The sequence below is a fragment of the Lepidochelys kempii genome, chromosome 11 (genome assembly GCF_965140285.1).
Source record: "Lepidochelys kempii isolate rLepKem1 chromosome 11, rLepKem1.hap1, whole genome shotgun sequence".
Taxonomy (NCBI): Eukaryota; Metazoa; Chordata; order Testudines; family Cheloniidae; genus Lepidochelys; species Lepidochelys kempii.
This window is the reverse complement of record NC_136390.1, coordinates 47,811,439-47,834,118: the sequence shown is the minus strand read 5'-3', so window position 1 is coordinate 47,834,118 and position 22,680 is coordinate 47,811,439. Positions and strand designations below refer to the sequence as shown.

At 38.0% G+C, this 22,680-nt stretch overlaps 1 protein-coding gene across 4 annotated transcripts in view; it reads left to right on the top strand.

The window, feature by feature from the left end:
- Positions 1-12,565, top strand: part of NCKAP1 (NCK associated protein 1) — a 112,577-nt gene extending 100,012 nt beyond the window's left edge. For all 4 annotated transcript variants that reach the window (XM_073306094.2, XM_073306093.2, XM_073306096.2 and 1 more), the window contains 5 exons: positions 1,734-1,827; positions 3,459-3,575; positions 7,054-7,163; positions 10,957-11,046; positions 11,626-12,565. In XM_073306094.2, the coding sequence (XP_073162195.1) occupies positions 1,734-1,827; positions 3,459-3,575; positions 7,054-7,163; positions 10,957-11,046; positions 11,626-11,742 (528 nt within the window). In that variant the 3' untranslated portion in view covers positions 11,743-12,565. The remainder of the gene's footprint in view (positions 1-1,733; positions 1,828-3,458; positions 3,576-7,053; positions 7,164-10,956; positions 11,047-11,625) is intronic.
- The last annotated feature ends 10,115 nt before the right edge of the window (positions 12,566-22,680 follow it).

The following is a 22,680-nucleotide window of genomic DNA, read 5'->3' as shown; positions in this document are numbered from 1 at the left end:
AGGTTATTCAAACCAGAGGTAGGTCTCAGAAAATGGAGATCCAGCCCTCCTCGTGAAGCCAATAAAAGGAGCATAAACTACTTATGGCAAGTAATATGTAAGGTTAAAAATGAGGAAGGCTAGAAGATAATTAGAAGAGCAAATACTGAATGACACAAAAACAATATGAAATGCATTAAACAGATATTAAAAGCAGGAAGCTCCTGAGAAAAATGTTTGGCCTACTCAACCACCAGCGTAGACGGGCAATTAAAAAGATAAGGGACATTGCAATGAAGCTAAATGATTTCTTTGTATCAACCTTCACAAGAGAGCATGTTAGGAAGATGCTTTCTCGTTTTAGGAAATAAAGATGAGGTGTACTTCCAGACGTTGAAATATCAAAAGAGGTGGTGCTGGAACAGGTAGATAAATGAGAGGGGAACAAACTAATAAGAGCAGGATTGTTTACTTGCAGAAGTTCTGAAAGTACCTGAAAATGAAGTGGTTGAGCTTCTAAGAAAAATATGCAATCTCTCCTGGGAGACTGGATACTTTCACACTGGATCAGACCAGAAGCCCATCTGGTCCAGTGGCCTCTATAACTAGTACCAGATGCTTCAGAGCAGGGTGCCAGGAACTCTGTAGTGGGCATTTATGGAGTAGCCAGCCCAAAGGGGGAGTTTCTTCCCACATTGGCTATTGTTTGGCTTAAGCCAGAAGAATGAAAATGTGTCTTTCTGAGGAAAAAAATACTTTAAAAAAAAATAAAAGTTTAATTGTGAATAGTCTCATTCAGCATATAAAAATCTAATTCTTTTTTTAATCTTGTTAGGTTCTTGGCCTCCATGATTAAAAATTAGCTATTGTACAAGAGTTGTGAAGGGTAATAAATATATTTTTAAAGGGGTTTTAAAGAATGAGAGAGAGAATGAACAGGAAAAAAGGCAAATGTTTCAGAATATGATGTAAAAGAGTATGGAACCTGGGTGTTTACCTTTCAATCTGTCCCACAGGGGTGTTCAACAAAAACAAAGTTGTGAATCACTAATTTAAATATAAAATATATAGGATGTACAGCATTCTAAGACTAAGATTTTTCAAAAGTAACTATTGAATTTTGGGTTCCTAACTTGAGACACCTTATGTGGACCTAATTTTTCAGAAAGTTCTGAATACTCATTCTCTGAAAATAAGGACCCTTATAAGATGTCGTAGGTTGGGTACCCAAAATCCCTTGTCACTTTGAAAATGTTCACCTAATTTAGCATTATTATAGGACCATTAACTTTTTTCCTCACTCTTGTGCATTTAATTGGTAACACTGCATCAACATATGGTCTTAATTGGCTGTGTTTTTGTTAAAATACTTTTAAAACATTGTTTGACACGTCTGATCTGATTGCTTACATCTTTGTTAGCTTTACTTTCTGCATCTTTCCTTTCAGTTAGAAGAGCTAACTGGATGCTAAGATGTTTGTGCTGGAGGCAGTTGAGGAAAGTTACAAAAACCTTGTTTGCCTTGACAGCAAGAAATGATAACCTCCTAGCAAACCAAGTGCTGAACCAGCTGTTCATTGTAGGTTAGACATAATACAAATCCAAAGGTTCTTTATCATATTTCAGAGACTGAAATCCCTAGTGTTCTCAAACTCTGCAGTTTAAACATTTCAGTACAGCTGTGTTCAGAAATGAGATTTTTAGAGAACATTTGGTGTTTTTCACCTTGTAATAATTACTGTTCTGTGTCTCAGGTGGCAATGAATGTATATGAGCTGTCATCTGCTGCTGGATTGCCATGTGAGATTGATCCTGCCTTGGTTGTAGCACTCTCTTCCCAAAAATCAGGTAACAAGTCATATAATCTTTCAAAAGTATATTTAGCAATGCACTCTGACTCTTTTTGATGTTAAAAAAATCCAGAAACACGTGCAGATATTTGCAGTAGTAAGCAAAGAGCTGTTGGTGGATTACTGGCTCTTCTGTATTGCCTCAGATGAGCCACGTATATTGCCAGGTGAATTTTCATTTGGAACTTAAGCATTTGCTATGCATGCTGCATAAAATGCACTGATATGTAGCCTGGAGTTTTGTGAGCCAGCTGCATTGGGGAAACTGCTCTAGAAATGGATAATAGGTGAAAGGTGGGTGAATGTAATGCCTTTGGGAAAAACTGGATTCATTTAAGGAGAGGAAGATATTGGGTTGTGTGTTGAGGATAACAGAAGGCAAATAGTCTATTTTCTGATGCACAGTAACTATTAAATCCTTTCCTCTCTACTATGAATGTTTAAAAATGTCAGATTTTAAGAAGCAGTTAACAAACCAATATTATGAAATATATGAAGGTTGTGTTTTATGCAAAACATTAACATGAAAGCAGACAAAGGAAAGCATTTTAAATTATGCCTGTGAAAGCATCCAAGACAAGTTGCCATAGAATCTGAAATTGTTACATTTGTTTTAAAGGGCCATTGCAAATCCTTCCAGTTTTCCCATTTTTTTGACTCACAATAAATATCCTTTTAGAGGCATAAAAATAAATGAAATTCTTAAAGCTGTTCGGCAGATATTCATTTTGTTCCCTATGTTTCTTATTAAACACTTTGATTATTCCCTTCAAAAGAAAAAGTAGATGACTGTGGTAACACAAATCTATGAATACATCTTATTTGCTTTGTTCTTGCTATTGGCTGGATGTCTATAGAGCATGGACCATTAGAGATCATACCGAAAGTTACTTTTTTCCATTTTCTTAGTAGGGGTAGCTTTGAGGTGGGCAAAAATACGTTTAAGTTCCTGAAGACATTTATCACTATTATTTTAATATTAAATCACATATTGGGTTCAAACAGCCTGAATGGCTTTTTAAAATGTCATTAGTAAATATTATTTAAAGTTTGTGTGATTCCGATCTCTCTTCCCTTGGTAGTTTTAGTACAACCTACCCCAGTAACTATGAAGGAGTTAAATTGTGTGAACAGGACATAGCATTTTATTTTAGCTCATTCCTTTTGGTGTTGGGGTCTTGTATTTTAATTCCCATCTGTTTCTGCAGTTGGATGGAGTGACTTACTATCATCAGGTTTCAGAGTAGCAGCCGTGTTAGTCTGTATTCGCAAAAAGAAAAGGAGTACTTGTGGCACCTTAGAGACTAACAATGCATCGAGTGCATCCAGTGAAGTGAGCTGTAGCTTATGCTCAAATAAATTGGTTAGTCTCTGAGGTGCCACAGGTCCTCCTTTTTCTTTTTACTATCATCACTTAGTCAATACATGCTGGCCTTTAATAGTGTGCTAGATACTGCAATTCACTACTTGACTTTTTTAACTTTATAGTCTCATTAAAGGTGGTGGCAATAATATTTCAGAAAATGTGACATGAATTACGACAGACCAAAAAGGCAACTTTCTGCTCCGTTGTCATGGGATAAATCTCAGAGTAGCTTTTAAATTGAAGAATTTTCTTCTTATTTTCAGAAAATATTAGTCCAGAAGAAGAATATAAAATTGCCTGCCTTCTCATGGTCTTTGTGGCAGTGTCCTTGCCAACTTTGGCCAGTAACGTGATGTCTCAATATAGCCCTGCCATTGAAGGTATTATTTATTTGGTGGTGGTACATTTTTGGTCTGAATATGTTCTTGTTGAAATACCTTGATTATTAATCTTTTAAGCGTTTTTTTCTCAAATGCTTGCTCTTTGGAATAGCAAAATGTATTTATTTTATTATCATATGCTTTATGGTGGATGGCTCTAACAGTCAGGTTGAACTGAATCTAAATCACAACAGAAACATGATTAGAAATTTTTAAAATCATTTACCTTAATCTTGTTTTGAAACATGATGTATTAAAAATGAATATAATCCACTTGAAATTTTGAAGACTAGATGCAGTTCTAAAATATGCACTTTAGGAGTTAACGTTTAACTCGCACACAAAGCAGATGACCTAAAACATATTTTCCATTTTGATTAGTCTAAGAATTTATATTGATTAGCATATGTGTTGTTTTAGTAACTGTTAATTTATTACTGCTACATTGGATTTGTGCCTATTCATATGCCTTAATGGTTTAATATCTCAGCTACTAAAAAAAAAATTTTTTTTTTTAAATCTAGAAGGAATGAATTGTAAGTAGAATCATCGTCTAAGGAATTTTTGCTACTTTCCTTTCTTATTAAAAGATAAAGATCTTTGCCTCAAGGAAATTCTTTGTTTGTAATCCACAAAAAAAATGTTTAACTCTTTCAAACTAAGTTTAATAGAAAAAATTGTCAAAACTGCTCCAAAACACACACAAATCACTTTTCAATAGGAATATGTGGAGTCTGTGTCCATTCACTTGACCCACTAAGTTTTCTTTCTTTGTCTTTACCAGAATCTGCTCTATATCCTGCACAGGACAAAGCTTAATTAACATAGGACATCTAGCTTGTCAATCATTTCCTTCCCCAGCTTTCCCAGAATTAGTAGAAGCAGCAGGAGAAAGCCCCAAATTTCTAAAGCTTTGAATTTCAAATTAAAGAAAATATATTATGTAATAATTTAGATGCACAAGATCCCATGTTTCAGATCTTTGTGGGCATAGCTGGTCACTTGTGCAGTACAACGATTAAGTGTGCAGACTAAGATTGCAATTGCCTTGTATTACTGTGTGTACACACATTTTTGTAGAAATTTATATTTCAAGATTCTGTTTAATTCAACAATGTTAACTTCCTTGATAGGGACATATTTTCTTTCATCGTCAAGGTGTATAGGTATGTACACTGTAACTTTTAGATAGTAAGCCTAGAGTAATAGTCTGAGCTCTGCACATAAATCCATCTTTTCTGGGATTATCTGTAATGAACAGAAATTAAGTGTAGCCTAATGACAAACTTAAATGTGAACATTTTATTTAGATGAATAGGGGGAACGATTCATAGCCTGAAGCAATAGCTCTGAGGGTTATCTGCAGATTTGGAAAGACAAAAGTGCATTGCTTTCCATTTTGGGAGGCTTTTTTCAAAACCACTAAGGGCTAGAAACTTTCCCCAGATTAAATGTTCAGAGCACAGGCAGGAGGGAGGACCAGAAAATCTCCTAAAAGAGAAGAGACAGATCAAGAACCAAAGAAGGGAACTGAGTCATGGTGACAGGCCTGTCTGTCTTAGCTGCAGTCTCTGTAAGTGGAGTGGCTTGTATGTAGTTTTGATCACTTCTCCAAGATGAACAGGACTTGTGTACATTTTGATAAATAAATTGCACTAGAAAATACCCTCTATCACCAATTTTTCTTCCAGTGGCAGTCTGACTCCTCCATTTTGTAGCTCTGACAAGGAGTCAGGTGAAGCTGATGGCCCGAAGAGGAACCCTTTAAAGTGGGGAAAGCTAGAAGTGCATGAACTTTCCCAGACCCTTTAAGTGATCCTACCCAGCGCACAAAAAAGTCTATATCGGGACTTGCCACTGACTGTACAAGAGCAGAAGGATAAATGCATCGAATTTGCTATAGGCTCAGGTGGATGCCTCAGTCTCGAGGCTGAACAAAAAAGAGTTATTTTTGTCAGGGGGACAAATCTCCTTTACCTGGTGGACAAGCAGTCCTTGAAGAGAGGGACTCTGCCTCCATGGCCTGCCTTGGATATAAGGGCTTCCTTTTCTTGGGTGACTACGTCTGAGTTAGTCAAAGCTAAAAGCAGGACACAATGCTTTTTAGATGGCTTTTGTCCCTTCTTTTATCACTTTTTCCCCTTCTGTGTTCTACAATCCGGAAGTGTAGCATCTGGCTTTGGATGTAAGCTATATATTCAATCTCATTCGTGCTGTGCTCCTTTTAGTGTCATTAAACTCTGGCAAGATCCTGGATATGGCCATCTAAAAAGTTGAACTAGCTTCAGTTCCCAAGCCAAGGAAAAGAGAGGGAAAATGTTATCTCAAAAGTACAGACTTCAAGATATTCTGGCCATATCTGAGTGCCTGCCATTTGTTTATCCAAGACCAAGGGCTCCTTCTATGTCTCCTGGCAGAGAGTCAGACCCCAAGTAACCTTCATATTTGCTCCTGCTAACAGAAGACTGAGATCTTGACAGTTAGCCAAATCTCAAGCTAATTGCCAGAGATTAGTTTTCCCTTAAAACTTGGTCCAGTCACCCGCTGACAGATGAGCAGAGATCATTCATGCCAGTTTCACAGTCAGATTCTCCTTCCCTGTCTACCATACAGCCTCTTCACTTATTTCACTCAAGTCAGAGAAGAGGCAATCTCTCTTGGGTATGACATGCAAACTGTTCACTCCAAAAGCTGTTACTAGTGTTCACCTATCAGAGAATTACTGACAAAGTTTTAGAGGACAGTCTGTTTTACACCCTATCCTGGACCGGTCTCCTCTCCAGATGTGTGTAAAATCCAGATTTAGAATGGAGGTCCTTCCCCTGCTTTATTCAAGAGATCTCTTTTGCCCCACAACCACCACATGGAAAATGAATAAATCCTGTGCTCATTGAACCTGAAAGACACCTGTGTGTACATGTCCATATACCCAGCTAATTACAAAATCTTTCATTTTTACAGAATTGAAAGTATTTTTCCAAAACATAGCTGTTCCCTTCATTCCAAGAGTCTCTGGGATCTTTCCCAATCATAGCCCTTAGGAGGGAGGGGATTTGAATTTTTGATTATGTATATGATCTCCTGTTCAATCCATATAATATTTTAAACACCTGAAATCATCTCACCTTGTGATTTTTAATGACTCTTGCAATGGCTGCATAAGACGGGCCTCTGTTGTGATAAACCTCTGTTATTTTTAGTATGTTACATGCGACTTACCTGCAATATGGGAGTAAAATATAATAGTGCATTTCATTGTATTAATTCTAAACATGTTTCCTTTGTAAGCTTTTTACTGAATGTGGCCCGGAGATCCAAAGCACTCACCACAATTGCTAGCACATTTCAAGTTAGTTCACTGCAAAACCTTGACCCTGTTGCAGTTACGAATTATGTTCCTGTCAGCTAAAACATTCAAAGAATCATTTGGTTTTGAGAAGTGTTGCTGAAATAATAACATGTCTGTGTTTTTGTTTAGGGCACTGCAACAACATACATTGCCTGGCAAAAGCTATCAACCAGATTGCTGCAGCCCTATTTACCATCCACAAGGGAAGCATTGAAGACCGTCTTAAAGAATTTTTGGCTGTATGTACAATTTGATAACCAGGGTTGACTGCTACAAAAATCAGCCTAAAAAACCAAAGCAAAACCCTAAACCTCTGTTGCAACTCAGACTTAGCTTTTAGATGTACAGTGGTCACCATTAAAATCCTCAACATTTTGCCTTTGCAAACCGATATTACTGTGGTATTCCCCATGCATAGTATAGAGTGCTACATTAATCTTCGTTGCCATAACATTTATAAAGATTTTAATAGAAATGACTTCAATTGATCTGCAATATCCGTTTGCTTCTGAAATAACAATATATGTGTACTTTGTCTAGTATTGGTAGTTATTTTCCCTTTGGTCTTAAGCTAAAGAGAAAAAGGCTAAATTATCCGCAGTAGTGTTTTCACAGTTTTCATTTTCAATTGGAGAAAATCAGATATGGGGACACAATCAGTTGGTTAATCGTTAGAGCTGGGTGACATTTTTTGGGTGAATGGTTTACTCACCAAAAAATACCATTTCGGTGGATCTGAAACCATTTGCTAATTCAACTCAATAGTTCTGGTTGGAAAAAGGTTTTTCAGAGTCAGCAGAGTGAGTGTGTGCGTGCGCCCTGCCCCCCTTTATTAACTTTAGTCAAGTGCATAGGGCACTGGGATGCAGGTGACCCAGGTTTGAATCTCCACTCTGGAGCAGCGGCTTTAAATCAGATTTCCCGCCTCCCAGGTGAGCATCCTAACCACCAGGCTATAGGTTAATCTTTTTGCCTGATTCAGAGGAGGGATTTGAATCTACATCTCTTACCTCCCAGGTGGGTGCCTTAATAACTAGGCTATAGACTCATCGTCATCACTCTCTTTGGCCAGTGACTATTTAAAAATTTGTACAAAGTGGAGCAGTTTCAACAGGAGAGATTGAGAGCAACCTGCTCTAGAATAGCCTATAGCTTGAGGGAAAGACCTGACTTCAAGTCCCTGCTCTAGAGTGGGGATTCAAACCTGGGAGTTCCACATCCTGGGCAAAGCCTGTAACCTCTGGGCCAAAGGTTATAAAGGTACTCAGACGTATATGGGTGTATGTTTGCTGACCCTGAAATGGACTTTTCCAATTTGCTGACATTTTTAGAACTAAACCTAATTATCTTCCTGACTTTTTCAGTTTGCTGGCCAAACCAAAACATCAGTTATTTGCCCAGCTTTGTTAGTCCATAAGGATTTCTTGAAGATCTATCCTTTTTCTTAAACTTTGTGTCAAGAGTGGATAGTTGTACTTTATTCTTAAGAAATTAATCTCTGATTTAGTGGTCTGCAGATACTTTCAAAATTCAGATTGAAAATGTAATTTTAAGGAACTATTTTACTCTCATTTATATTTAAACTGGTTATAAATTGTCTTAATTTTGATACACAGAATGCAAATGAATAGTACAAAGACTTAGATGTGTATAGATTAAATGTGTGATATTACAAGAGGTGGTTAAACATCGGTCAGTTGATATGCTATTACATGAAAGTTAAACTTGAGCCTGAAACGCATGTAGCATTTTTGTAGTGTGTGTGTATATATACTGTAATTACGTGTGTGTGTGTGTGTATATATATATTAAAAATAGAGTACATGATCTTCTAGATTGTAATGCAAGATCGGAAACAGTTAAGTATAGTGTATGTGAAATCAATGTTTATATCCTTATGAAGCTCCAAGAGATTTTCCACAAGATATATTGTACTTTTAGTTTATTATATGTTAGTCTGTCATAACAAGTAACCTTAGCTGACTTGGTGTATCTCTTGGATTGTACTTTTGACATTGAAGTTCTGTTTGTGCAGTAGCCATTAGGTGGAGTATAGGGCTCTAGACAGCCAAGAAAACTTGTGTAAGAGAATTAGTGGTGCCTTCAGTGTGAACTGGAGATCCAGGTCATATCTGTGATATGTAATGTTTTGGCTTAGTATATCTAGATTAATCTGGAATGACCTGACTCGCCATCATGCTCAAAAATCTGTCTCCAACACTTATCTGCTTTAGGATCAGATCTTTGTAACTTGTCAAATACATAAATCTGTGGTTTATGGTTTTGGGTTTTAGCATACTTCATTGTGTTTTTAAAATAGAAATTTAACTTAAAAATTGGCTCTCAGTACTTCAGGGGTACATACGGTTAAAATAACAGACGGCCAAGTAGATAGTCTGGTCTAAATTTTCAAAAATAGCCAGTGATTTTGAGTGCCTTTGTTTTTGGGTGGCCAACTTTAAGAAATGTGGACAGAAATGACAACCTTACTTGGGCATATTAAACATATTTTTGTGTGAATGTGGGGAGGCGGGAATCTGTCTTTATCTTTAATAGTTAGAGAGGTACAGTAGGCAGTACTTTTTGCAAAATTCTCACTTCTGGTAATGCATTGTTACTTTATGGAAGGAAAAAAAGCATCTTAACCCATTGACCTCATGAGCGGATATTGTCTGCCGCAGCTGCTTGTAGCAAAACATGAAAAATGGTCATGTCAAATTGTATGTGCTTGACAAGCAAAGGAAAACAGTGCAGTTTCATGTGATATAAAAACATTTTTGCTGCAAGAATTTCATTTTTGATCATGTGATCTAGATGGTACATGTGTTTTCTTTGACTGCTCAGACTGTAATTAAAGTACTGTAGTCACTGACTTTACTTTATTCAACTTGGTGTCTTCCAATTTCTTTAAAGAATTTTTTTTTTCACAGTTAGCTTGAGAAGGCCTGGAGCTCAAGAAAATATACTGTGGGAAATAATTATCTTCTGATAAAGGAATGTACTAGATAACCTAATTGCTCCTGCCCATTGAAATTAAATATGGGAATGTTCTAAAAGATTTTTTGAAATGTGAATACTATCACCTTAGATTAAAAATAGACTTTTTTTTTTTTCTTTTGGCAAATTATTAAACTCTTTTTTTGTAACGGACAGTGATTCAGTCTTCAGGAATATTTTAAAGTGAAAATTTCCAAATCAGAAATTTAGATTTGTGAGCAGATATTTAGGCATGGGGCTGTTGCTTCATTGGCATGTACTAATCTTGAAAATTCTGCTTCTGGAAGTTGAACAAATTTATTTCTTATTTGTGTATTCTACAGTTCATGACAATAAAGTTAACAGTTCATTTCGGATCAAAATATTTTGTTGAAGTCTGTGACCCTGATCCTGCAAAGACTTAAGCGGGGGCTTTGATTTTTGCTGTATCTGGGCCTTTATCGCAGAAACAAGTAGTTTGGTTTGCCTACACTTTAACCTGCCATTGTCATAAAATAATAATGTATGCATTTCTTTAATTATATGTAGTATTAGAATTTGAGCATTTGATACTTTTTTTTCTCTCTCCACCACATCAGGACCAGGATATGGAATGATAAATTTTAAAAAAATTATTTGTATTGATCATGCAAGAAGAGTAAGTAAACGTGCATACATATTGGAAGGAAAAAATTGGTCAGTGACAAAACTGCTGACTTCATGAAAGCGAGGATTTCACCTGGAAATTCTGTGCAATAATCTTGTTTTTTCTCCCCTCAAATACGCATGTCAAGCACTGCTAATCACATTTGATTTCTACAAAAAAGGCACATGCCTAGCAGAGCAAAACACAATATGCAGAAAGCATGCTTGTAATGTAGTTATGGTACTTCCTTTCCATTATGTATTCTGTTGTACTAATAACTACACTGGTTAGGGAGATTAGTTAAAAGAAACTTAACAAAAGTAGCAAAAATTGATCAACTTAAAGTAGAGCACAAAAATGATATGATATATATTTTAAAATGTTTATCGTTTTTTAATAATTTTTTGTAGCTTGCATCATCTAGTCTACTGAAAATTGGTCAGGAGACGGACAAAACTACTACAAGGAACAGAGAATCTGTTTATTTACTGCTAGACATGGTAAGTTCTCATGCTCGTTGTTTATTCCTAACAACAAAGGCCTTTTTGACAGACACCCTTGCTGTTGTAACTCATCAACCAATAGAAATACTTTTTGACATCATGACAATAGAATGACATGAAGAACTGAAGTCCTTTTGATTTTTTTCTCCCGTCCCTCTGCACAATTCTTTTACTATTGAGTATTATCTTTCTCTGTGTTGTCAACAAATGCCAGAAAAAGTTATAGTAGTATTCAAGTAATTTTCACAATTGATTAACGGATACAGCTCTATATTGATGTCACAGTAAATTAGTGCAAATTAAACTGTGAGGATAACCCATGAGACATCTGCTCTGAGCATTTATTTTAGTGTCACAAGCCTGTTTGAAATATTTGCAACTAGCTTTAAAAAGCTTTGTATGTTTGCTTAAACGTTGTACTTGAAAGGACTGTGGGATGAACACGCTGCAGTATTTCCCTTTTCAGCCGAAGAAATATAAATGCTGTTGTGGCGCAGGCTGGTATTAATCAAATGATGTAGATGATTCTCATCATTGAACATTAGAGAATCTTGATACATCTTTGGTGTTTTTCAGATTGTGCAGGAGTCTCCGTTCCTGACCATGGATCTTTTGGAGTCTTGTTTCCCTTATGTCTTGCTGAGAAATGCATACCATGCTGTCTACAAACAAAGTGTCACAGCCTCTACATAAATATCGACTGACTGAAGACTTAGCACGCATCTATGTTGCCTCAGTTTTACCTGTAAACTGTGGAGCTATTTTACTTTATGGCCTGGCCAACAGTTTTGTGGATTATAAACTTTCTTCCATAAGGTTGTATTTCTGATCCGTGGTTTCTTAATATGGTTGTACTACAATATGAGCTTGGTTGATTTTAGGTTGCACACACATGGAAAATACTCCTTTTTTTATTTTTAGAGTATCGGTTATCTTTAAAAGAAAAACACTACTTCTGCTATGTTTTTGATATTTGATCATGCAAAACCATAATTGCTTGTTTATTTCCAAGAAGAAAAATGTATTTAGTGATTATTTTAGATAGTGTTCTAGTTTTCCTCTGTGTGTAAATTATTTCATATAGGGAAAGTTATAATCTGTACCTATTGTTCTTATTGAAAACAAGAATTGGATGTGCATTTCTGTGAAGTAATTACAACATTTCTACTTTCCTTTATGTTTTCGAAACATTCACTAATCTAAGTACTAGGACACTAAATAACATTAAAAATGTTCTAGGACTGCTTATCCTTAGACAGCAATCCTCTCCCGATCTTCTTAAACAGAGGCAAAGTGATGTTGTTTGTATAAAGCAAAGTGGGAAAAAATTTTAGACTAACTTTCATGGTGCCCTGTTGGCATTAACACTACCATTGTACCCTGCTGTATAATAAACGTTCTTACACATTTATCAGGTGTTGATAAAAAAATGTTAGCCCTTAACCACTTTTTATATGTTTTAAATTTTTGAAATTCCAGTGTACCTTCCATAACATACAATAAACACTAGACTGTATTACATGTTGGTGAATTATTTTTAATGTAAAATTACAATTAAAATCTTAATTTATCCTAGCACAACAAGTTTTAACACGGATCTTGTGCATTGCTTTTCCATTCTCAATTGATTAAATATCATCCCTTCACTTGGAAGGATTAAGACTTTTTAATATTCAGCTTTGTGTAGAGCTCTACGGTAGAGTAGATAACCTATAAAAACTTCAGAGGAAGGAATTTTTAAAAACACCTGAAACCTCAGTTGAATGCCACTGACCTTCAACTTTTCATTTTACAAGGTACAACAAGAAAAGTGTATCTCTGGTGCATACCAACACCCGTTGCATCTATAGAGGGAAAGAAAGAGTAAAAATTAAAATAATTGTAGAATTTAAGAGAATGCTGCTAAAACCATGACATCAAACATTACAGAACAAGACAGATATATAATAGATCTGTTTTTGTCAGTCATGCAAATTGGCATGCAGGATAGAGTTGGCTCATTTAGTCTGAAAGCTGACCAGATGGTTTGCTCTTTGATCAGCACCATAAAGATTGTGGTTCTCAACAGCTCTGACTCTGGACATTGTATAGGGCCCCTGTTCTTGGACACAACTTATGTACACACTGGTAACTTTTGCTGTGATCAAAGAGCTGTTGTGTGCTCATGGGTTACAATGGTTTCTTCTGTCTAAAGGAAAACAAGCCAATGGGGTGAAATAGAAATAATGAGGAGGTCGCTCATTACATCCATATTGATTACTTATTCAATCTATTTTTAAAAGTAGGGAAATAAAAATGTTGCTTTTTATATTGCTTATATAGTATCATAATGTTAGATAAGTTAATTGGTTTATGAAGAAGTTAGATGGGAGATCTGATGCAACTTATTGGTTAAATACCCTAGTTTTAAGACATCAAAATTCTGTGTTCTAATATTAATTTAAATAGCTCTTGGTTGAAGTACAGTATATTTGTGGTAAAAGGGCTCCCATCTTTCAATTAACAGGTCCTGGATGTCTCAAGCTTTGCTGTCAAAATCTGCTAAGGAAGTAGCCTAGCTGTGTATGGGGTGGTGGGGGAGGGGAATTTTGCATGTTTAATGGTTGCTTTGATAATTAGTCAATTCTCTGCTGGTCTTTTGGCAACTTATCTGTGTTGATGGTATTTTAAATCCTAACATTCACTAGTCCTAACTACTGCACATGTCCCTTCTCCAGTGTAAACAGAGGTAGCTGAATTTTCCTGCCAAGAAGTCATACCTGGTTTGGCCACACCCTTTCTAGCGGCTCTCCTACACACCTGCCAGCTGCAAATGCTCAGACATAAAATTACTGAAAATTTTAATTTTTTTTTTGGCAGGTAACAAGCTTGCATTCTGTGCTAGACTTGCCAACGTCTGACCCTCGGGGCAGTATTCTGGTGTTTACAGCTTGACTGTGACTCTTGATGGAGCACTCTCTATGAGCACACCTCCCTCACCACACTGCCTCAGTACCTCACAAACCCAGCAAGGCAGCATTATTAGTCCAAGACTGGAAGGCTCGCCACATGTAAGACCACTTTCCCAACCACTGCTGAGAATAAGTAAACACTGAAAGCATGCTCCCCTGCCCACTGAACTTCGCAATGTGAAGGAAAGGGGACTTGGGCATGAAGGAGCATCATCCCATCACTGCACCCTGAATACTTCAACAGAATGCAAGGAATGTGCTGAACAGACATCAAGTGGGACAGAGTACCACAAAGGAACAAAGCAAAAACCTCTTCCTACCAAAGAAAATATGTTCAAAAGACCTTCCCATATTATTAGTTAGACCAACATTAGGGAGGATGATCCTGAAAATAAGGAAGGAAACGTAATCAATTGTCGTCATTACATCACAATGGCCCAACCACCAAAGAAATTCTAGATAGCAATGGCAATAAAAACGCCATTATTTCCGCCACTCAGACATGAACATAGCCAAGGATGACTCCTGCTTCAAGAAATAGAATGGTTCAACTGGATAGTTTGGAAATTGAAAGGAAAGTGTTGACTGAAAGAGATGATTTAAGCAGTGGCAGTAAATGTGATTTCATCTAAATGCCCTTCATCTAAAAAAATATTTTTGCCACAAGTTAGGCCTTTGATGTAAGGAAAGAGGCTTCAATTGCAGGAGACCAAGTATTCAACACTACTAGAATTACTCTAGGATGGTCTAGCATTCTAGTCCTTGAGCCAACCAGATGTGTGTCCTACAACAAATACTCTCTGCAAGAACTGCATAAATTCTAATCAATTATTCCCTTGGCCAGATTTCTAAAAACAGAATAGGCACATCGAAGGTTGATAAATCAGTTCTGGTGCTTCAAGCTGTTACAATCACATTTGAGTCCATGACTGCAACTTCTTTGTTTCAAAGCATGTGTGACAATCATGTGTGCAACATAAGCTGTCTATACACAAACTGTCGTGGATGGCTCCAAACTCCACGGCCTTTTATAAACAAGGTAAATTGCTCTTTCAATGCAAACAACCTTCTTTGACAAATTATGGCACAAAGTCAGCAATGTTAATGCAGCTGAATTGCACAGCGGCTATGAGATTTTCTGTTCATGTTTTTATTCAGTGCAAAGGGACTAAACCTCCAAAGTATTCTCTGGCAAGGGGGATTAAATGCCGCATCAGAGACTCTTACATGGCCTGTAGCCAGACTGTTCCAGAAGGCACACTCAAGAACCACAGGTGCATCCTGGGTGAAAACATTACTGGCTATGTCTAAGGAGAGAGGTCTGTAAAGCCCCAACAATGGTTTTTTGCTATAATTCATGTCTATTACACTTAATAAATGATCTGCCATGGTGATTCCTTTGGCAGGCTTTTTAAAGCAGTAAGACTGTTTTATTTTAATTACCCTTGTGCTTCATCCCTCCCTATGGGTCTTTACATGCTTGTTATTTCTGAATAGGCAGGACTAAGGGAGCAGTTATGGTTTTGAATAGAAAATATATTCCCCAGTCACTCCTCTATAAAATCCATTGTCACTCTTCTATCCCAACCACCTGGCTTTTGCTTACTGAACCACATTTAAGGAAGTGGAGGATGGTGTGACTCATACAGGTACATGAATCATGGCCAATGCTGAAACTGTTTTAGCCTAGTCTCTATGGCCTAGTATACTGCACTTGAACGCAGGAGACTTGGATTCCATTTCCTGCTCTGCCACTGGTTTGCTGGGTGACCTTCGGTGAGTCCCTTTCTTTCCTGTGCCTCAGATTCCCCAATTGTAAAAGGGGGATCATTTTATTCCCTCTGAGATCTATGGCTGAAAAGTGCTCCAGAAGTTAGGTATTACACAAGTTCTTATACTGCCCTCAACCTTATAGTATCTAAGTGCTTTCCAGTAATTTTTAAGCAATTTTAGGAGCATCTGCCTCATGTGCTTAGTTCGTTCTTTCTTCTCCCCAAGGGAGAGAATTGTGCGTGCAATGTAGTGTTTTGCTTTGGTGGGGTATTTTATATATGTACATGTTGCTACGTGTTTGTTAGAGAAGGCAGTTCAGAGTACCACAGGCTAGCTTTACCCTTGTGTTAGTCTACATCTACTCTCTACACCACTCTTGGCAGCATGTAGGGTATGTGTAGCTGCATGCCACACTGAAAAGCAGGCTTCGTCCATGCTTCAGTGTGTAGCTACATGGATCAGTGAAAGGCACTGGCAGGAGGTGAGGCAGTGGGGAAAGGCTTCACAGCAATTCCCTGCTGTTGGAGCCTTTCACTGTGGCAAGGAAAGGCTAAGACTTTCCCCCTGCCAGGATTGTTACCTGCAGTGGGGAATGGCTCCAGCGGTGGAGAGCTGCTGGAGTCTTTTCCTCACTGGGGAAAGGCTCTAGTTTCAGGGAGCCTTTCCACACTGCCAGGGCTGGAACCATCCCCTGATGCTAGTCTTTTCCTGCAGAGGGGAAAGGGTCCAGCAGCTAGGAAGCAGCAGGACACCACACTGCTAAACATAGTGCAGACTTGAAGGCATGGCTTGGGCAAGTGGAGAACCTTGTAGATATGTACTCAGGTACTGAGACCTTGAACTTGAGCCAATAATCCATGGGAAGCCAGTGTAGAGAGCAGAGAACCGGGTAGTCTGTTTAGCTCTGCTGGGGTATAGCAATGTTACTTTAAAATATAAATTTACTTTACTTCTGTTGAAGAAATTAACATAATGTGTTTACAAAACCATGGAAAAGCGAGAAGAGGAAAGACAGAAATGTCTGTATTTCAAAGGCGTGCCTGCCATCTTGCAGTGTGTACTGTAAATACACCTTATGCTAGCTTGACATGAGAATTAAGAGAAACATAAGAAAACTTTTTTGTGAGGAGTAGTGTGTGTTTGAAAGGTGAGATCATGGAAGGCTTAGTGGTGGAAGAGAGGAGTAGCTAGGAGGGATCCAGATCTCCACAAGGTTTGGACCCATCTCATTATGGTGCTCCCTAGGTAGGCACCACTTTGGTGTGAAGATGTCTTACAACACTTTTTGGAGAATTAGTCTAGATTGCCGCCTCTTGACTTAGCAATCGCATCTGCAGTCCTAATGGAGAATATTTATGGTTTTCATGCCATAGTGGGAAAGAGGTTTTTTTCCAGTGTTTTTAGGTTTATATATATGAGAAAAAAGCTGAGAACACACATTTCTGAAGTATAATGGTTGGGAGCTGTGCTTCTCAAGACCAAGTAGGCAACTCTGTGGGATGTTAATATGGATCTAGTTATGGTCATTACCCAGAAACATGAAGATGGCTTATCCTGTTTGGAACACAATTCCATTTCTCTCCTTGAAATGCAAGTTGCTGTCAGCCATGTTGAGTGATACCCTCCACACAACCATCTGCCCTTTTTAATCAGGATTAATTAAAGGGTATTTGGCATCATGTCAAATGTGTTTAACTTAATTCATCGTTTCCACAAATTCATCCTCCCAGAGTTCTTAAGTACAAGACACTCTGACTGTTCCTCTCTGGTTGGCATGAAACCAACCCCCTGATTATCAGTTCACTTTTCAGGGGACAGACCACAGTTTGCACACCAGAGACCTGCTTGGGAAAAGTATAGGCAAAACGTTTATTTAATAGAAAAGCCAGAGATTCAAAGATGAAACAGGGAAAGCAAATGTATAAGTTACATAGTAAATACACATAAAGATGCAATTTCAGGTGTTACGTTTCTATAATAGATAAAATTCCTTTTCTAATACAAGTTATTGCCTTAAAACAGTTTCTCAGTGCACCCCCTGGCTATTAGAGGGATCCAGGATTCAGAGACGGCCTCCTGCCTCAAGACTGTCAAGTACTGGATTAAAAACCTTCATCTCAAGCCTGTTTTTAAAAGACTCCACCCCCCCCCACCACCACCCCCCTCGGTCTCATTGTGATGGATGTTTGTTAAAAGTGGGGGAAATTCCCTCTTGACTAGATAGCTGGGATGTCTCAATGTCTTTCTGTTAACTGTAATGGTCCATCATGGTCTTTTCCTGGGCTGGACAATCAATATTTACTTGAAGCTCCTTTCATTCAACAGCTGACTTGGGCGGTGCCACTCCCTGCTTAACTGCTCACCATCCTGCTATGAGATGTAGTTGAAGCTGTGGTACAGGTTATGAGTCCAGTTTTCTATATACACAAATACATAGATTCATAATCATAGTTTGTATACCAGTGACACTCAGGCTGAAGCGTGGGAGCGGTAAGTGGTTCTTTAATGTGTCTGCAGCTCTTTGCAGCACATGTTAAAACATTGTGTGATTTAACTATTAACTAATCTTCATTATTATCCAATTAGGATGCCTTTGCTATGTTGTTAACCAATTGTTGACTACTTGGTCAGTCATTTTGCGGTGAGAAATTTTATAAATATAAATGAAACAATGAATTCGCATTACAGTGGCTCTTTTGGGTAATGTTGATGACTAATTTGTCTCCTGAACCACTGATTATCGCTGCTGTATACATAGCTCATAATGACCATCAAGTGGAGAACATTATAAACCTTCATATAAGAGCTTACCCAATACACTTCTATCATACAGTATTATAATCAGTTAGTTTAACTGCTCATTCTTGAGGTTTGAACCTTCTGCTTGCTCTTTGGGGTATCTGGACCTGCATTGTCACAGCAGTATACTAGTTTGCCTTCCAGTACAAAGATTATAGCAGCAGAAGTTTGCATAATAGCCATTTGGAGCTCATCTCATATTTTTTGATTAGTATAACGTTGTCAGAATCCATTTGATGCTGAAAGCCATATCTTACACTCACTTGCACCAGCTGATCTCCTTTGACTTCAGTGAAGCATTTGATCCACATGAGCTGAGGATCAGGCCCAGAGTTTGCTAAGATGGTCACCAGATCTTTCTACCTGAGTTCCTTGAACACTCCAATTAAGCACCAGGTTAGAATCATCCAAAACTCTAAATTTATGCAGAAGGATTAATCATGACTGGTGTGTAGAAAGTAATAAGGAAGTGTTATTTACTCCTCCTCATAACACACAAACTAGGGGTCACCACATGAAATTAATAGGCAGCAGGTTTTAAACAAACAAAAGGAAGTATTTCTTCACACAATGCAGTTAACCTGTGGAACTCTTCGCCAGAGGATGTTGTGAAGGCCAAACCATTAACGGGGTTTAAAAAAGAACTAGATAAATTTATGGAGGATCGGTCCATCAATGGCTATTAGCCAGGATGAGCAGGGATGGTGACCCTAGCCTCTGCCAGAAGCTGGGAATGGGTGACAGAGGATGATCACTTGATTACCTGTTCTGTTCATTCCCTCTGGGGCACCTGACACTGGCCACTGTCAAAAGACAGGATACTGGGCTAGATGGACCTTTGAGCTGACCCAGTATGGGTGTTCTTATGTTTAAGGAAGAAAAGAGAAATCACCTACCAGTATCCTTAAGGTATCATTCTTTAACAGTCTACGGCACAAGTTACAAGTTTCTCCATTCTGACCATTTGCTATAAAACTCATCTTGGACAGGTGGGATTGGAACTGAGAATAGTGACTCCAAGCATCAACCTTTATATCAGGGGTTCTCAAACTGGGGGTCGGGACCCCTGAGGGGGTTGTGAGGTTATTACGGGGGGGGGGGTCACAAGCTGTCAGCCTCCACCCCAAACCCTGCTTTGCCTCCAGTATTTATAATGGTGTTTATAAATTAAAAACACTTTTTTAATATATTTAGGTGGGTCGCACGCAGAGGCTTGCTATGTGAAACGGGTCACCGGTAGAAAAGTTTGAGAATTATTGCTTTAGATCATAATTTTATGGTTAGGTGTTTGTACCTCAGTTTTAATTTAACTGAAATGAACTACTCCTGCATCTGTAGGCTGCTGATGTATCAAATCCTAAACTAGGAGGCAAAGTAAAATTAAAAATGACTATCACTGCCAAGTAACTGTTATATTACAGTCTAAATTATTTGAACCCAGTAGAATCGGGGGCATTGAGAGCACTGGCAGTTACCAGAAGCACTGGAGCTGAGGTGGGAAGCAGACAAACCCACAGGGAGAAGGCAGTCAAGGAAAAGTAGTAATCAAAAATCCTGTGGTGGAATTTTACAGCTTGAGGAAAATTATATTTTTATAAAGCTTTATCCTAATGACTCTAGCACAATGATGATTGACAGTATTGAGGACAGAGGCCTGGATCGTTGTATGTTAAGTTAGGTTTTAAGGTGTAGATTAATTATATAGATAAGTAGTTTTAAGTCATGAACCTTGATCAGGTTTATTCCCATCCATTAGATTTGCAAATATTTGTATGTATGCTTGCTGGCTCTTCTGCAAAGAATGGTTTGTTTCCAATTTTCGTAAACAAGCCCGTGGTTGCAGGGAGCAAAATAAACAAGCAAGCAATGTTCTATATACAGTATAAAACTGTGGAAAAAATTAGGCAAGGGGAGAAAAATTGTCTGGAGGTTAGATTTATAGATCTTGTAACAGAAATGTCAGGAATGATCAGAAAATTATCTAAGTTTGTAATTATTGGAAATAGATGGTGAAAAACATGCCAACTGAATTTTGCATTTTTTGTTTTTACTTGAACCAAGAAGGTTTGTTTATAAATCAGGGAAGTAAGGTTGCTGCCAAGCACACTGTCAGCAAACTCCTCATCAAATTATGATTGCATTATAGTTTTAGATATAAAATAATTATTACATTGTGAGAAAATTAGGTAAAAGGTAAACATGATTTTAAATAATTCCCTGGGACTGATTTTTATTCTGCAAGCTTTTAAGTGTGTGGGGGATCAGGACCCAAGACCTTAAAGTCATTAAGGTCTTAAATTACCCTTAGAAATCCACTGCTGTAGCCCAAAGAGTAACTGAGTAATTATAAATCACCAGATATACTGAACATTGTAGACTCATGCAATAACCTGGGAGAGCCAATGAACAGGGACAAAACTCTACAGGAATGAGGAATTTAAAGAGACCAGGACAGTATTTTTAGATTTATGTTAAAAATATGTTCTGGAATAGTCCCAACTGTGTATAGCTAGTAGTTTTTTAATTGTGTAATAGTATTTATCATCAGTTGTTACAGTACACAATCACTGTGTGCCTCTAAATTTTGTGACTCTTCCTGAATTTACATCCCTCCCCACTATTTTCTCTATCAATAAATAAACTGGAAAAGGAAGGGCTTTGTTAATTCACATGAATGAGTGGAAACACATCAATAATTGCATATTCAGTGCAAGTTCAGAGAGCAACATCCATCCAGTGCACTGAATGGAACCGGGGCCATGTGGAAAAAATGGTATGTGACCATGTAATTCAGACCTGTGTCATAATGCACAATATGCACAATGGGGACACATTAAGATTGCACAGGCCATCTTAATTCTGGCATTTCCTAACTTTGGAGAGCTTGACTCTCCGAACTTATTGTTCTTTTAATTAGTTATTTTTATATAATTCTAATTATTTTAACAAACTGTAGTCTGGTGTATAGTTTATAAACTTCGTAATACTTCCATAAAATGTGATGGGGTCTTGGTAATAAGAAACCTTACTAGAGGATTCTGCTACTAAGCGTTTACTGATCAAAAGGGAGGGACTGTGTGTGTGTGTGTGTGTCGGAGAGAGCGAGAGACAGGGAGAGATTGAGAAAATTATAAGATGTGTAGTGCACTTAAGTGAGGCCCTTTGTAGAGACTGAAAAGAGCAAGGTATATGAACAAATACTTATCGAACATATGTGAACGTTGCGTGCTCGTATTTAGACAAACACAGTGCTTGAGCCTGTGAGTGCTGAGCTATCAGCTCCCATTAAAGTCGATGGGACCTGAGGGTGCATAGATCATGCCCCTACAGTAAAACTTAACTGTACCCTGAACTCTGATTTTAGAAATTGGTTTGATCTGGCATAAAATGCTGCTCTGCTCTGATAATGGGGCAGTGCTGGTGCAAATGAGGGCAGAATTTGGCCCTGCCATTGGGTAGGGAATAAGTCTTAATTAGTAATGGCCTGGAGGTGTTTTGGGTTGGGTTTAATCTGAAATTATTTCTACAGAGGGCACATGTGGAAATGTTGCACAAGACATAACCATACAAGCTGGCCATCTTTGCCTTAAAATCCCTGTCCTGTTAGCAAGCAGGGGTTGGTAATGCTGACAAAGGGTAAAGTAGGTTCTGCTGGACTCTCTGACCTTACTTACACTTGGGGGAAAGGTGTATTTTTACATGTGCTAGTTAACATGTTGAAATCCTAGTGCAGACTAGGCAAGTTTTAGTTTTAATATGTGTTAGCTAGTTGAGGTAAACCTAGTGGGAAGCTTAGAATTTACCTTGACCAGTTCATTCATACTCACATTACATCTTGCCTTGTCTACCATAGGATTTTAACCTATGTTAGTTATCATGTGTTAGCTAAAATGCACCTTTTTCCTGCTAAAGATGTGGCTACTGAGGCAGATGGCTCAGTACCCCGCCCAGATGCAAAGGAGATGGGAGTAGCTCTCTGAAGGGAAAGAACCTAGAGTGTGAGCTGAGTAGCAATCCTTTGGTCAGGAACTCCAGGAGAGGCCAAGCACAGGAGAAAGCTTCCGCAGAACTTTGTTGCCTTTTAGGGTGGCATTTTCAAAAGCATGTA